A 16,580-nucleotide genomic window follows, 5' to 3' on the forward strand; every position below is an offset into this window, starting at 1 on the left:
TTTAGACAAGTGATTTCCCATAGTTACTCAAGGGCCCTTAATAAAAAGTTACTTACAAAGACAAGCTGCAGCAGTAGACAAAGGGGATGAACTAACTCTTAGTTTAACACTTTGGGTCTCCGACGCCGAACTGTTGAAGAATTTTCTTTTTTATTTCTAGTCTAACTCTTTGTCTTCACACGAGGAGCACCATTTGCGCTAGCAGTTTATATACAGGCACGAACGGGACGGGACTACTGATGGATGTGTCGGAACTGTTTATTCTCCAGAATCTTTATAATACATAGTTTTGCCTATGCAAAGATCCTGACAGTTCGCATCCAGGCAGCAAGCCAAAGAAACTCACTTGTTACAAGTCACCAAATACTCATCTTAGCCAATTACACAGAGAGAAAGCATATTGACAGTGATTCTATCCAATCAACATAAGCACACGTAGCTGGAGTTAAAACAATACTTGCTTGTTCATTTATAAAAAGACAAAGCATAAAACCCTATTCATAATTTCAACCTTGCTATAAAAACTTTTTGCAACTTACAAAGTTATTCCGGATCGCTAATACATAGCTCTATTGTTCTATTCCTCATGTCTTCGCTACAGCTTAACAAGATGCATCAGCAATATCCATAGCTCTGCTGCACTGAGGCTTGTCTGTTTTCCCACAAACCTGAAACCCTCTAACTTTATAGATTCCTACAGTGTTAAGGAGTTTTCTCTTTTACTGAATTTTTGGTGACACTCCCACTGCCAAGGAAAGCTCTGTCTGCTGCTGTTCACAAACAGAGAAGGGCTGGTGGCAGATGTGGGGCTCGGAGGCTGCCTGGAGCACAGTGACTATGAAATAATCAAGTTTTCAATGTTCTGTGAAGGAAGGATGGGTGGCAAAAAAACTTCTACACTGGAATTAGGAAGGGCAGACTTTGGCCTGTTTAGGATGCAGATTTGAGGAGTATCAAATCAGGTACTGATTATTTTAAGGGAAACAGCCCTTTAAAACAAAGGGATCCAGGAAGGATGGACACATTTCAAGAAAGTAATCTTAAGGGGGAAGCAGCAGCCTGTTCCAGTATGGCAAAAGATGAGCTGGTGAGGAAAATGACTGGCCTTTCTACCCATGGAGATTTTGTGAGAGAAAATCCTCAGAGGGAAAGAACACCAGAAACTCAGGTAGTGTTTAAGGATGTCCTTAGGATATACAGAAAAAAAATTAGAGAAGTTAAAGTTCAATTAGAACTTAATCTGGTGGCTTCTGTAAAGAAAAAGAAGAGTTTTTAGAAAAATTTATAGCAAAAGGAAGTAGAAGAACCTCTACTCATTATTGTATGCAGTGGAGAATATAATAACAAAAGGTAAGGAAAAGGCTGAGCTTGTCTCTATTTTCAATAGTAGGCCGGGTTGTCCTCAGGACAAGTGTTCTCCTGAGCTGGTAGATGGGCACAGGGAGCAGAACAGCCCCCTGGAATCCAGGAGGAAGCAGCTGGGGACCTGCTGAGCCACTCAGATGCTCACAGGTGTGTGGGATCAGATGGGATCCATCCCAGGGGGATGAGGGAGCTGGTGGATGAGCTCCCCAAGCTGCTCTCCATCATTTACCATCAGTCCTGGCTCAGCAGGGAGGTCCCAGAGCACTGGAGGTGCCAGTGTGAGCCCATCCCCAAGCAGGGCTGGAAGGAGGAGCTGGGGAACTCCAGGCCTGTCATCCTGACCTGGGTGCCCGGCAAGGTTATGGAACAGATCACCTTGAGTGCCACCACAGGGCACCCACAGGATGGCCCAGGGGTCAGAGCCAGCCAGCATGGATTGAGGGGTGGCAGGTCCTGCCTGACCAACCTGGTCTCCTTGTATGACCAGGTGACCCACCTGTGGATGCAGGAAAGGCTGTGGATGTTGTGTGCCTGGACTCCAGCAAAGCCTTTGACACTGTCTCTGACAGCATTCCCTGGAAAAGCTGCAGCCCACGGCTTGGGCAGGTTCCCTCCTCGCTGGGAGATTTAAGAGCTGGCTGGAGGCTGGGCCCAGAGAGTGCTGGGGATGGTGCTGCACCCAGCTGCTGTCCAGGCACTGGTGCTGGCCCCAGGGATCTGTGCTGGGCCCAGTCCTGTTTAATATCTTCACTGATGATCTGGCTGAGGGGATCGAGTCCCCCATTCCCAAATTGCAGATGGCACCAAGCTGGGTGTGAGTGTGGATCTGCTGGAGGGCAGGACAAGAAGACACAGCCTTAAGCTGCACCAGGGGAGGTTCAGGCTGGACAATAGGAAGAAGTTCTTCACTGCAGGGCCTCGTGGAACTAAGAGGACCATGGTGACACCGTGCAGCCCCACAGAACCAGGGGTGCATGGTGGTGCTGTGGGGCCAAAAGGAACCATGGAGTGCAGCGTGACACTCTGGGTCCTTGTGGAACCACAGAGGCCATTGTGACACTGCAGGGCCTTGTGTAACCAAGGGGTTTCACCATTTTGACACTGCAAAACCAAGGAGACCATTGGGAGACTCCAGGGCCCAGTGGAACCAAGGGGCCGTTCTGACACTGCGGGGCCTCATGGAACCAAGGGGACATTGTGACACTGGGGGATCCTGTGTAACCAAGGGGCCACTGTGACACGATGGGGCCTCAAGGAATCTGGAAGATTCTTGTGACACTGTGTGGCCTCTTGGAAACAAGGAGTCCATTGTGACACTGAGGGGACTTGTGGAACCCCAGAGACCATGGTGACAGTGTGGGACCTCATGTAACCACAGGGCCATTGTGACACCCTGGGGCCCCATGGAACCAAGGGGCCACTGTGGAAATGCAGCACCAATGAGAACATTGTGCACTGTGAAACCCCATGGAACAAAGGAGTCCATTGTCACATTTTGGAGCCTTACAGAACCAAGGAGACCATTGTGAGAGTGCAGGGTCTGGTGTAACCAAGAGGCCATTGTGACACTGAGGGGCCCCATGGAACCAAGGACATCTTTGCAGATGACACCAAGCTGGGAGCGAGTGTGGATCTGTGGGAGCATAGCAGGGCTCTGCACAGGGCCCTGGACAGGCTGGATCAGAGTGGCTGGAGAGCAGCCAGGCAGAAAGGGACCTGCAGGGACTGATGGACAGCAGGCTGGACATGAGCCAGCAGTGTGCCCAGGTGGCCAAGAAGGCCAATGGCTCCTGGCCTGGATCAGGAATGGTGTGGCCAGCAGGAGCAGGGCAGGGATTCTTCCCCTGTGCTCAGCACTGGTTGGGCAGCACCTCGAGTGCTGTGTCCAGTTCTGGGCCCCCAATTTAGGAAGGACATGGAGGGGCTGGAGCGTGTCCAGAGAAGGGCAACAAGGCTGGGGAGGGGTCTGGAACACAAGTCCTGTGAGGAGTGGCTGAGGGAGCTGGGGTTGTTTATCCTGGAGAAGAGGAGGCTCAGGGGAGACAAGGCAGTGTCAGGGCACAGGTTGGACTTGATGATCTCCAAGGTCTTTTCCAACCTTGCTGATTCTGGGATTCTCTGAAACCACCCTTGGAGCAGTTGCAGGATGAGCCCTGGGCCTCCTCTTCAGCAGCTCCAGCAGCCCAGGTCCCTCAGCTTCTCCTGCCAGCCCCAAAGCCCATCCTGTCAGTCCTGCAGAGCCTCTGCAGCTCCTCCTCACTGCCCAGAACAGGGAGCCCCAGAGCCAGACACAGCAGCCCAGATGTGCCCCCCTGGCCTGGGCTGCCTCTGGCAAGGGAGCAGCAGGAGGCACTGCAGGAGCCTGCAGACAATTCCTGCAGCACTTGTAGGATGATCCTGCTGCCCAAGGGACGTTCCCATGGGGCCAAGTCAGGAACTGCAATGGGGAGTGGGGCCAGAGAGGAAAGGGCAAACAGGGATGGGCTGTTTGCAGGGCAGGGAACAGGGCTGGGCAAGAGGAAGAAATTTGTAGCAGGGAGAGTAAAGAAAGCAAAGGTGAAGCCAAGGAAATGCTGAGGGCAGTTTGGGGGTGGCTGCCAGGCAGCCCTGGCTCTGAGCAACAGCGTCTGCAGTGGCACAGGAAACTCCCAGCTGATGGGAACAAACTTTCTGGCTGAGTGCAGAGGCCAGGACAAAGCTGAGTGGTTTCCCCTGGTGTCCCCAGCCCTTGCTGGCCCCAGGGGCTGATGGCATTTGTGCTCCCTCAGGTTCATGTCCCCACAGCAACAGCATGGGGGTGCTCCCCCTGCTGTGTGCAATGCAAACAGGGGCTGCTGAGCCAGTGCTGCCGTGTCTGTGCCTGCAAGGATGGGGCACCTGTGTGAGCTGGGGAGAGGCCAGGGCTGCAGAGGGGGATGTTGTTGGCAGCTCCATCAGGACGCTCTGGGACGCTGCCCTGGGCTGTGCAGCGCACTGGGGATGGATCAGCCCCTGCTCTGCTGCTCCTTCCCGTCTGCCCCAGGGCCCTTGCAGAGCCCCAGCCATGCTGTTTGCCCCCAGCCTGCCCACGGCCAGCCTGGGGCTGCTCACGGGGGTTTCTGTGCTGAGCATTGGCCTGGCCGTGTTCTTGAGAGAGCCTGGGCAAGGAGCCTGGAGCCCCCAGGGCCTGGCCTGAGGCGTCAGCGCTGCCCCAGCAGTGCCCATGGCCTGTCCCTGCTGCAGCCCCGGCACTGCCACCCCCAGGGCTGTGCCCGGCCCCGAGAGCACTCAGGCCCTGCAGCAACACCAGGGCCACCAGGGCAGCGGGGGGGGGGCCACGGCAGCAGCACTGGCAACACCAAGTGCTGCTGCTGCTGGGCTGGGCACAGCTGCTGGGCCAGCCCTGATCTGCCCCAGCTCTGCACACAGACATTGCTGCTGCAGCTCCAGAGAAGGCAACAAAAGGGCATCTCTGCAGAAAACTCTGCTGGGACATCCTTTAGTTCCTTTAAATACACCAAGAGCACAGCCCCTCATTGACACAGTCTGTGGCCACAGGGAAGGTGGAGAGAAACAAAATGAGAAATGGCACAAAAATGACACTTTTCTTTGTGGACAATATGAAAAAAAATAAGGAAAAAAAATCCAAATTGAAACCAAAATGAAACCAAGAAGAGTATCAAAGATGACTTTTATTACAAGTGATTTGCAGAAATTGGCCAGCAGTTTAATGTTTCTGAAAGCATCCAGTCATCAGTCTCCACACTGCAGCCTTGAGCTCCTGGTTCCTCAGGCTGTAGATGAGGGGGTTCAGGGCTGGAGGCACCACCGAGTACAGAACTGACAGGGCCAGATCCAGGGATGGGGAGGACATGGAGGGGGGCTTCAGGTGAGCAAATATGCCAGTGCTGAGGAACAGGGAGACCACAGCCAGGTGAGGGAGGCAGGTGGAAAAGGCTTTGTGCCGTCCCTGCTCAGAGGGGATCCTCAGCACAGCCCTGAAGATCTGCACATAGGAGAAAACAATGAACACAAAACAGCCAAATGCTAAACAGGCACTAACAGCAATGAGCCCCAGTTCCCTGAGGTTGGATTTGGAGCAGGAGAGCTTGAGGATCTGTGGGATTTCACAGAAGAACTGGCCCAGGGCATTGCCATGGCACAGGGGCAGGGAAAATGTATTGGCTGTGTGCATGAGAGCATTGAGAAAGGCACTGGCCCAGGCAGCTGCTGCCATGTGGGCACAAGCTCTGCTGCCCAGGAGGGTCCCGTAGTGCAGGGGTTTGCAGATGGACACGTAGCGGTCGTAGCACATGATGGTCAGGAGGGAAAACTCTGCTGAGATGAGAAAGACAAAAAAAAATAGCTGAGCAGCACATCCAGTGTAGGAGATGTTCCTGGTGTCCCAGAGGGAATTGTGCATGGCTTTGGGGACAGTGGTGCAGATGCAGCCCAGGTCGCTGAGGGCCAGGTTGAGCAGGAAGAAGAACATGGGCGTGTGCAGGTGGTGGCCGCAGGCTACGGCGCTGATGATGAGGCCGTTGCCCAGGAGGGCAGCCAGGGAGATGCCCAGCAAGAGGCAGAAGTGCAGGAGCTGCAGCTGCCGCGTGTCTGCCAATGCCAGCAGGAGGAAGTGCCTGATGGAGCTGCTGTTGGACATTTGCTGGGGCTGCACATGGGGACCTGTTCATGGAGAAAGGACAGTGACAAGTCAGGAGAGGCTGCTTGAGCCAAACCTGGGCCATTCCCCTGCAGACTGTCCTGCTGGGACTCACCCAGCCTTGTTCCTGCTCTGGGCAAAAACCTTCACCCAGGTCCCTGCCTGAGCTCCAGCTGTGCTGGCTGAGTGTGCCAGGAGCAGCCAGGCCTGTGCATGGGGGCTCTCGAGGAGCCATCCCTGTCCTGCTGCCCTGAGTTTGTGGCCATGTGGCAGAGGGACAAGGCTGGATGATCAGGATTTGTCAGGGGAGTCACTCCTAATGCAGAAAGGCTTGGTAGCATCTGCACTCCCAGTTTTAAAGGACATGGATGGCAGGAATTTATTTTAGGAATTATTTTCCTACCCACACATCATTCCTGTCTCTCTGAGGTCAGAAATCCCCAGCATTTCTGCTGCACTCAGAGTTTGCCACTGAGAGATGGGAGAGGCAAAGGATTCCCTGTGGCTCAGGGAAGGTGAGGGGCTGGATGGGCTTGTTCCCAACTGCCCTGGCTTTGCACCTTTGGCTGCAATCAGAGCACAATCACACTCCCGGGTCACCCTGGGATAAACCAGACCCTGCCCAGAGCAGAGGGATCCCTGAGTGTCTCACCCTCTCTAAAGGTCTCTGGGCAAGGTCTCAGCACCCCCCTTGTGCCAAGGACACTCACGGCTCCCTGGGCAAACCCAGCAGCATTTCCTCAGCTCTGGCAGCTCTGCCCTTCCCCTGGGACATTCAGGGAACTCCCAGAGGCTCTGGCACAGATTTGCACCCAGGAGGGCAGCTCAGAGCCTGGAAGGGCACAGCAAGGAGATCCCTGGCTGTGCCCATGATGGGATCTCAGGGAGGGGGCTCAGCTCATTCCCCTTTCCCATGGACTGCTCTGCCCACAGCCCCACAGGTGCCAGGGAAGCTTGGACACCCCATTCCCATGGACAGCCCTGCCTGGCAGGAATGCCAAGGGCAGTGCCTGACTCAGCTGCTGCCAATGCCAGAGCCTCCCTGGGAGCAGCAGATAACAGTGACAATGTCAGGGCAGGGCAGAACCAAGAGAAGATGTTGTGGTGCTGTGCCTGAGAGGGCAGGGCAGAGACAGCCGGGCACTCAGGACAGTGTTCCCGTGCCCAGCTGTGCCCGGCACCTCCCACACACCCACAGTGCCCTCCTGCCCCCAGCCCTGCTCTCTTCAGCCCCCTCTCCTGCCCTGAGCATCTCCCTGGGCCTGGACATTCCCTCCTGAGAGGAGCCCTGTCCCTGCCAGCGCTCACAGAGCCCATCCCAGCCTGTGTGCCCTGGCTGGGGCCCTACAGAAACCTGCCTGTGTGCAGGGCCCTGGCTGGGGCAGGCTCTGTGTGCAGCTGGGCAAGGGCAGCTCAGGAGAGCCCTGCTGGGCCCTGCAGAGGTGATGCTGCTGCTGCCCAGGGCTGAGGAGTGGCTGAGGGCCCTTTGGGAGGCTCCCAGCAGAGAGACTGACCACCCAAAGTTACAGTTCTGGAGTCTCTGCAAATGTTCAAACATTCCTTTGGTGATCCTGTGTGTCCCTTTCAACTCAGAATGTTCTGTGATTCTGGGATTACAATTCCTGTTCTGCTTCTCTCATTCCCCTGTTGTCTATAATCAAAAGAGAAAAAAAAAAAAAAAACCTTGCAGCAGTGTTAGAACAGTAAAGGAAAAACCAGACATTAATTGGAAGCTTCCAGGTGTCCCAGTGGGATGGGGCACACCCAGCCCCTGATTTCAACAATTTATTAAGGTTGATTAATTAGGATATTTAACAGGAACATCCAAAAGGAGATTCAGTTGCCCCAGTTACACACCCCTGGCTCAACCCATTGGAGTAGGTCCAAGGGCTTCTTTGCCTTCTCTTTCTGTTATGACTGCTCACATTCTGGTCAATAAACAAAATGTTCTTGTAGGTCCTCTTCCTGATAATAAGACTATTTGATAATAAGTGATAAGACAGTATTTCAGGAAGGTATTTAGACAGTGAGCTTATTGTTCTAAAATCTAACAGAAAGGTTAGGAAACATACTAGAGTTAATTAAGGATTATAATTATATAAGTATATAATATTAGTTTATTATAGTTAATTAGGAATTTAGTAGTGTTAAGTAAGGATTGTAGATTTATAACTATATAATAGTAATTTACAGAGCTATGAATATATAAAAATGTATAAAAAGCAAAAATCTTTTTGTCATTATCACCCCAACTTTCCCATCCTTCTCCAAGTAGGAAATTGAAAACACTCTCAGGAAAGCTCCTGATCTTTCCAGCAATCCCAGGCTTACCTTCTTTGGGAAGTGCCCTCCGGAGCTGTGCCCAGGCTGGTCTGGAGCTGGGAGCAGCCCTGCCCCAGCCAGCCCCTCTCAGCAGCAGCCCCTGCCCTGCTCAGGGCGGCTCCTTCCCCCCAGAGCTTCTCCCCAGCGCTGGGAGCAGCTCCCCGGGCCGGCTGAGAGCTGTCCCTGGCAGGCAGCAGAGTCCCTGCCCCAGCACAGCGCCCTGGGCTGCAGGAGCCTGCTCTGCAGGACAGCCCTGGGCACCCCTGGCTGCAGCCCCGGCTGCTCAGCCCTGCAGCAGAGCCTGGCAACAGGAGCTGCCTTGGGCTGTGCCTGGGCTGGGGCAGCAGGGAAAGCCAGCCCTGCCCTGGGGCACAGCCCTGCCCTGGAGCAGCTCTGAGAGTCCTCCTGAAAGCTCCTAAAAGCTGTGGGATGTGCCAGCTCCAGGAGATCCCTGCAGGAACTGCAGCTTCTCTTCCCACAGCCAGGGAATGACTGTTTCAAACCTGGGATGGTTTCTGCTCTAGTGAGCCCCGAGTGAGCTCTGCTCTGTGCTCCCAGCCCAGGCTGAGTTTAACCCCTCTGTGCCTCTGTGCTGTGCCCGGGCTGGCTGCAGGCAGTGCCCCAGCCCTGCTGGGCTGTGCACAGGAGCTGCTCCTGGCCAGAGCTGTCTCTCTGCAGCGCTGCCCTTGCCAGGAGCTGCCTCTGTGCCGGAGCCTCTCTGCAGGTTTTTCAAAGGATTTCGGGTTTTGGCTTTTGCCTTGGAGTCTCTGAGAGGTTTGTGCAATCATGGCCTCCAATTATCTGCTGTAATTAGTCCCTGGAGAGGCTTTGTCAGTAACAACACTCAGTGGGCTCATTAATGCTTCAAGGTACTTCAGTTATTTTAAGGTACTTGGTGTTTCCCTTTTGATCCAGACTCTGTGAGAGGTTTGTGCAATCATGGCCCCAATTATCTGCTTTAACGAGTCCCTTGAGAGCTTTGTACTGACACTCAGTGGGGCTCATTAATACTTTGAGATACTCAAGGTTTTAAGGTACTTTGGATTTTCCTTTCTACACTGAGTCTTTGAGAGGTTTTTGTGCCATCCTGGCCTCCAATTCTCTCCTCCAAGGAGTCCATGAGGAGCCTGTGTTGGGGATGGACCTCAGTGGGACCCATTCATGCCTTGAGACACTTTGGGGTTTTCCTCTGACTTTGACTCCTGGAAAGGTTTGTGCAATCTCCTCTCAGGCCCTGAGGTTCAAGGGCTCAGCTCCAAATGCACCACGGGGCTCATTAGGATCAAGCAAGTCCTGACAAACCATGGCTCTGCCTTGATTTCCCTCTGGTCTTGTCCTGTTCATCAGGAAGTTTTCCTTTTACAGTTATGGAGAAATATTTCAAAGAGCTTTTAAGAAATATGTAATCCTATTTTAAAGAGTATATTTTATTACTGTTCTCTTTAGAGAAGAGCTGATTGCAGCATTCCGTGATTGCTATTGATGTAGGGCTGCTCCTAAGGTCTGGCCAGGTCAGTGAAGTTTTACCTTGGTGCTGACCCAGTGTGGATAATCTTGCCTCACATTCCCAACCCATGTGAGAAATCATTTTTTTACTTTCAAAAATTTAAATGGTTTTTAAGACCTTACCAAAATACAACTGAAGGGTCTTGATTTTCATATCTTTGATGTGAAATGAGTTCCCCAATCTGAATCAATCCTGTTTGCCATCCCATATTGGGGAATGATTGATTCTAGAAGTGTTTTACTCACAACATTGGCATTGGCTTTCACAGTGGGTACCACCTCTACCCAATGAGTCACGTGATCTACTATCACTGGCAAAAACTTCCACCGTTGTACCTGGGGAAGCTCAGTAAAGTCTACTTGGATGTTTTGGAAGGGCCGTAAGGCAGTTCTCACCCTCCTCTGGGTGTTTTCCTCATGATTTTCTTATTCACTTGTTGACATATCACACACCATTCAGTTACTTGCTTAGCTATCCTGAAAATTCTTATGCATCCCAAATACCATAGAAATTGATCACTTAGCACTTGTGTACCCCAATGTGTTGTTCCATGTATGCCTTCCAGCATTTTCTTGGCAAGGGGTTTATTCAACATTTGCCTCCCATCTGCTAATCTCCACTTCCTTTCCTTATCCATCTTGGCTCCTATTTTAAGGAGTTCTTCCTCTTCTGTCCCACTGAATACAGGGACTTTTTGCATTTCTCTCATGGGGTTTAATACTATTATTAGTTTTTCTGTCTCTGATTCAGTTGCATTTTTAGCTTCTAAATCTGGCTAATTATTCTTCCATGTGCCTTTTGAGTCACCCTGTTTTGATGTCCTTTAACATATACCACTGCTACTTCCTTTGGTAATTGTACGGTTTCTAACACTTCTAAAATAAGTTTTTCATGAATCAGTCCCTTTCCCTTTGAATTTAATAGCCCCCTCTCTTCCCAAATTTTTCCAAAGGTATGCACTATTCCAAAAGTGTATTTTGAGTCCTGTATCTATTGTTCCCCTTTTCTGCACTAATATTTCCAGAGCTCATTTTAGGGCACACAACTCACACCTTTGGGCTGACCAGTTGGAAGGTAACTTTCTCTTTTCTATGGCCACCAACCCTTCATGCACTATAGCGTGCCCCATACCCTGTGCCCCTTTATTACCTGTGAAGATCCATCAATGTACAATCGTTTTCCACCTTGGAGTGGTTGATCTGTTAGGTCCTCTCTTACTTTAGTTTGATAGTTTATAACCTCTAGGCAATTATGTATTAGTTCCTCATCTGGTTCTCCATACAAAAACTGGGCAGGGTTGAGTTGGTTACTCACGATTAGCTCTAAACCATTATCTATTAAGATGGCTTCATACTTTAGCACTTGGGAATCAGTGAGCCATTTCTCAGCCTTTTGGCTCAGGATACTCCTTACTGAGTTTGGGATATATATTTTCAATTTTTCCCCAAAAGGTTAATTTTTTGCTTTCTGCTATGAGTAGGGCAGTCACTGCCACAGCCTGAATGCAGGTTGGCCACCCCCAGCTGACAGAGTCTAGTCATTTTGATAAATAGGCTGCTGGTTTCCTGGATCCTCCACAGTCCTGGGCTCACACTCCATGTGCTACCCCTTTTTCTATATCCACAAACAGATAGAAGGGTTTGTCTAAGGCAGGAAGACTCAGTGACAATGCACTGACTAATTTTTGCTTTAAAGCTTGAAACTTTTGTTCATCATCTTTTCCCCACCTAATCTCTTCTTCTACTAACTTTTCATACAAGAACTGGAAAGCCTGCGTGTATCCTTCAATCCATAGCCTACAATATCCCAACAGGCCTAAAAACCTTCTGACTTCCCTCTTAGTTTTTGGCTGTGCGGGTGAGGCTCTTCCCACTATTCTCTCAGGGTTCAGCAGCCAGCTCCCTTGAAAAATCACATGTCCTAGGAATTTTACTTCCCTGTCTACAAATTGGAGTTTCCCTTTTGATACCCGAAATCCTTGGTTCCCCAGAAAATTTAACAATACTATGGTGGATTCCCAAACTTCTTTTTTTTTCCCATCCTGAGAGAAAGCAAATAATTTACATATTGGATGAGCTTTATCTCAGGTTTAATGGAGAAGAGCTTGTAGTACTTCTCCTAGGGCTTGACCAAACAGGTTTGGGGATTCAGAAAACCCTTGGGGTAACCCAGTCCACCAAAGCTGTTGCCTCCTCCCAGAATCGGGGTCCTCCCATTCAAAGGTAAATATATCCCACTTTCCTCTGCCAGTGGACACACCCAAAAAGCATCTTTTAGGTCTATCATACTGAACCACTGGTGTGCTGGGGGATATTACTCAGTAGTGTAGAGGGGTTAGGCACTACTGGGCATCAATTCACTGTTCTTTTGTTCACTTCTCTCAAATCTTGGACAAGCCTGTAAGTCCCATCTGACTTCTTTACTGGTAATATGGGTGTGTTATGGGGGGACATACATGGTTCTAAGGTCCTGTCCTCAAGTAGGTCCTGGATCAGCAGCTGCAGTCCTCGTCTCCCTTCCAGGGAGAGTGGGTATTGTTGTACCCAAACAACAATAATGAGAACCTGGATGGTTCTCATTAACTATTTTTATTACTATAGGTTTCATGTTCAATTTACCTCAGTTTTTTGGTTTTGCCCAAAATTCATCTCATGAATTTTCTCCTCATTTTCTTCCCTTAATTGGAGGAGCTTAAGTACCATTTTCCCTTCCTCTAGGAGCACTCCAGTGTCAAACTGCACCTGTAAATCCCATCCTAATAAATTTCACCCTGCATCTGGAACTAATAGAACATCCCCAATTCCTATTTTATTTGTTCCTTCAAACTTTATTTGTGTTATAACTGAGGCTTTGAACCATTCCCCTTTAGCATCTACTACTTGCACAGTATCTTGACCATTTATTGCTCCCCTTTGGGATTCTACAAACACAAGTTCCTTCAGCCCCTGTGCCTACTAAGAATTCAAATTCTTCCTCCTGGGGATCTATTTTTAAAGTTATCAAGGGCTCCTGATGCTATTCTGTCCCCAGGAGGCAGAGCCCTTGACACCCCTGGTCTTCCACTTCTCCTTTTTGCTCAGTCTCATAGACCCTCAGCTCCTTTTCCCTCTGGGGCAAATTCTTTCTGATATGTCCACTCTCTTTACAGTAAAACCAAACTGGTCCTAGGTTTCCACGTTTCCCAAACTCCTTTTTGTGTCTAGTCCCAAGGAGCTGCATGCCCCCTCTGTGTATCTTCTCTGATTTGGGGTCCCCCTCCCTTACATGGGTTGTTCTTTGCATGCTGGTTTCCTTCCCCAATGGCAGTTGCCATTACCTTGGGTTTTGTCTTGGTTTTCTCTTTGTCCCTCTTTACATACACCTTCTGTGCTTTCCTTGAAAGATCCTCTAACCTCCTTTCTTGCCAACCATCTAACTTTTCTAACTTTCTCCGTATATCTGGCCAGGCATGAGTGATGAAATTTATCTTTAGTAAGATCTGTCTGGCCACTGTATCAGGGTCAACCCCTGAATATTGCCTCATATTCCTTCTCAGTCGTTCTAGCCACTCTGTTGGGGTTTCTTCTTTCCTTTGCTGCTCATTGAAAGCTTTATGAGCATTTTAATTATGTGGAGCTGCCTCATTGATACTTCTTATAATCAATGTTCTGTATTCCTCCATGTCTTGCCCCCCCCCCCCCCGCACAATGCTGTTGTGGTCCCAGGTGGGGTGCACTGTGGGCATTTTCAGATCCCAGGAGGTCCTTGCACATGCTCCCTTTCCCATATCCATGTCTCAGCCACTCAGATCATCTGTCTTTCTTCTGGTGTGAATAGCACAGTCATTTTGATTGCATCTCTTCCCATGTATAAATATCGGGCCCCAGAAGCTGGTCTGACTGTTCCACTAATCCAGTGAGGTCCTCTAGTAATCCTTTCAATTATTTCTTGAACATTCTCACATCAGAAGAACTGAGAGGCATGGTTACAAATCTAATTCCTCCCTGCACCCCACACAGGGGTACTTCCCTCAGGGGATATAATCCCTCTGCTTGGTTCCCATCCCCTGATCTGCTTTCCTCTCCTTGTGCCACCCTGTTTCTGGTGTTCTGGCTAGGCCCATCAGGGGGTAGGGGAGGTGCATCTGGGGCTATTGGAGGTGGAGGGGTAAGTGTTCTAATGGGTCCCATTCTTTATTTTCTGATACCTTAAACATGCTCACCTTTGAGGGTGAACTCTCCCTCCCACAGCAGGCAGTGTAGTCACTCTTCCTGATTGAATGGTTTCTTAGCTCTTACATGGATGTTTAATGCCTGACATGTCCATTTTTCATCTGACCCATATCTCGGCCAGTATACATGATTGCTCCTAATTTCCCTTCTGGTCCATTCTACCATGCAATACTGAATCACTCTGAGCTCATCCTTATCTCTGGTATTTGGGTCATATTTCCACGGGGCTAGTTTCCTTCTCAGTGGGCTATCTGGGGGTATACCTGTTGGTACCTCTTCAATTTCTACTCCTCCCCTTGGGGATTCCCTGTTTGCCCATAGTCCCATCCTGACCGACCCGATCACAGGCCCTCCTCCGACAGAGCCCACCTTTCCAACCACAGGCCCTCCAACAGAGCCTGCCTCTCTCAGAAGGGAAAAGGAAAGGGGGGATGGGAAAAAAGAAACAAGGAAAGGAGGAAAGAGAAGGAAAGGGAAGAGAGAAAAAAACCCCAAAACTGTACTTTTCTTTTGACAAATAAAAATAAAAAAAATTCTTACAATCCAGGGACTTCCGTATCCCCACATTGGTCCCTGCCCTTCCTCTCCTCCTCCGTTCAATGCTCTGGTTCCACAATCACATTCTGCTCCCTGTCCCGCCTGGCTCAGCTCAGCTGTGGCCTGCCCCAGCCCCATTCGCCTCAGCAGCTGCAGTCCCACCCCTGGCCCAACCTGGCTCAGCTTCAGCAGCTCCACCATGTATAATCCACCTGCCCCGATTTGGCTCGGCTCAGCAGCTGGCCCAGCCTGACCCCCTCGGTTCAGCAGCTCTGCCCTGATGTGACTTGGCTTGGCCAGACTGCCCTGACCCCCTTGGCTCGGCAGCACATGAACTGCTGCACCGGCTCCTGGGTGACCCCTGCAGCAAACCCCTCGGCGGTCACCCCGCTTCCAGCCCGGCTTCGGCTGGCCCTGGAAATTACAGCGCTGGCTGCGCCCCAGAGGCTGCCCCCTCTCTGGGCACCCGTGAGCCGCCGCGCCATGTGGAGCTCACCCGCTCCCTTGGTGTGTGCCGGCTGGGAATCCCGCCGCGGGTCCCTATCCCGCACAAACACGGTTTCCCCAATGGGTGAACCCTGCTCCCAAGTCCCCACAAACCCTTCAATTTTACCTGTCCCGCTGGCCATGGGGTCCTTGTCTATGGGATCCCTGCTTTCCTCCTCCCCGCCATGCATCCTGCTGTTCCTTTTTCCTTTCTACCATCCAATATCCTGACGCTTCACGGGACCAGGATGGATCCAGTATATTACTAATGTGAAGGTCACTTTCATACACTGGAATTATGGAGTCTCAATCTGGCCAAACATAGTTATGTGGATGGTGCTCACCTCTCTTCCCCTCTTTTCTTTATCCAGTCTCCTGGTGTCTTTGGGCTTCCAACCTGCAACCACTGGTGGAACTGGGAGAGTCCAATAGACTCTGCCAAATCTGTGGTGGGGGGTGCCCCTTTTGAAAACTCCTAAGGCCACCAGGTGTATTTCCCAGACAGGTCCCCATTTGTGAGAAATGATGCTCACTTCCAAAATTTTTAAAGGATTATTAAAACCTTTTCAAAAAATACAACAAAAGACTGAATAGAGAAAATAGTATCACAGCTGGGAGCAAAGGACTTTTTCCCACCATGTGCTTGTCCACACAATGGATGTTTTGCCTTTTAACCCTTTAGCCCTTCCCAAAATCTTGTTAATTAACTCTTTCTTTGCTGTCCAGTGTCCCCCAGTTCCAGAAAGTTCTGTACTCCCTGTTCCTCCATTGGCTTTCTCTGAGAGACCCCTCCCACTCTGCTCCCCCACTGGTGTATCCCGTGTCACCCCACCTTAACTCCACCCCTGACTCCCTTCCCCACTGGATAATTCGTACCCTGACCCCTCCTACCTTCCCCCAGTTATATACCCCTGCCCAGCCCCTGCTCCTGGCTCTTTGCCCCTGGTTCCCTTTAGTGGGAGGTTGTGTTCCTGTTTGCTCCTGTTTCTCTCCTCACCCTTACCCCACCCGGACCCCTGGATCTTCCCTCAATAAGCCCTGCTGGATCTGCCATGCAAAGAGTCCTCTCGTCCCTCTGGTGAGGCTTTGATTGCACCATCCGGGCTCAGGCGTCTGGTGGGCTGGGGGAGTTGTCGAGGCAGCCCAAAATGGAGACACTTTTGGTGCTGCAGGCACCCCGACAGCACCTGCCTGGGGCAGCTGCTCTGGCCACCCGCACCATAGTAACAAGCCAACCCTCCCAAATACCCCAACAACCAGGTAACCCTGTGATAACAACACAAGGGGGGTAAAACATGACTATAAATATATAAAACTTGTCTTAACATTTCCATAATATCTGCCTTTTAATTGTAAGACTCAACCATCACATTACTCATCTATCACACAATTATTTCAAAACTGCTTCCTATTTCACCCTGACTGTCCCTGCAGAGGAACAGGACATCTTTCAGACACTTCCACAAGCTCAGGCTTCTCATTTCATGAGGAGTCTGGGATGGAAATGGCTTTA

At 50.7% G+C, this 16,580-nt stretch overlaps 1 protein-coding gene across 1 annotated transcript; it reads right to left on the reverse strand.

Moving 5' to 3' along the window:
• Window positions 1-5,071: 5,071 nt before the first annotated feature.
• On the reverse strand, window positions 5,072-6,004 carry LOC115916489 (olfactory receptor 14J1-like). Its single transcript, XM_030970225.1, has one exon. It carries the CDS (start codon window positions 6,002-6,004, stop codon window positions 5,072-5,074), a length of 933 nt encoding a protein of 310 aa, XP_030826085.1.
• Window positions 6,005-16,580: the final 10,576 nt, after the last annotated feature.

Source organism: Camarhynchus parvulus, unplaced genomic scaffold (assembly GCF_901933205.1).
Source record: "Camarhynchus parvulus unplaced genomic scaffold, STF_HiC, whole genome shotgun sequence".
NCBI lineage: Eukaryota > Metazoa > Chordata > Aves > Passeriformes > Thraupidae > Camarhynchus > Camarhynchus parvulus.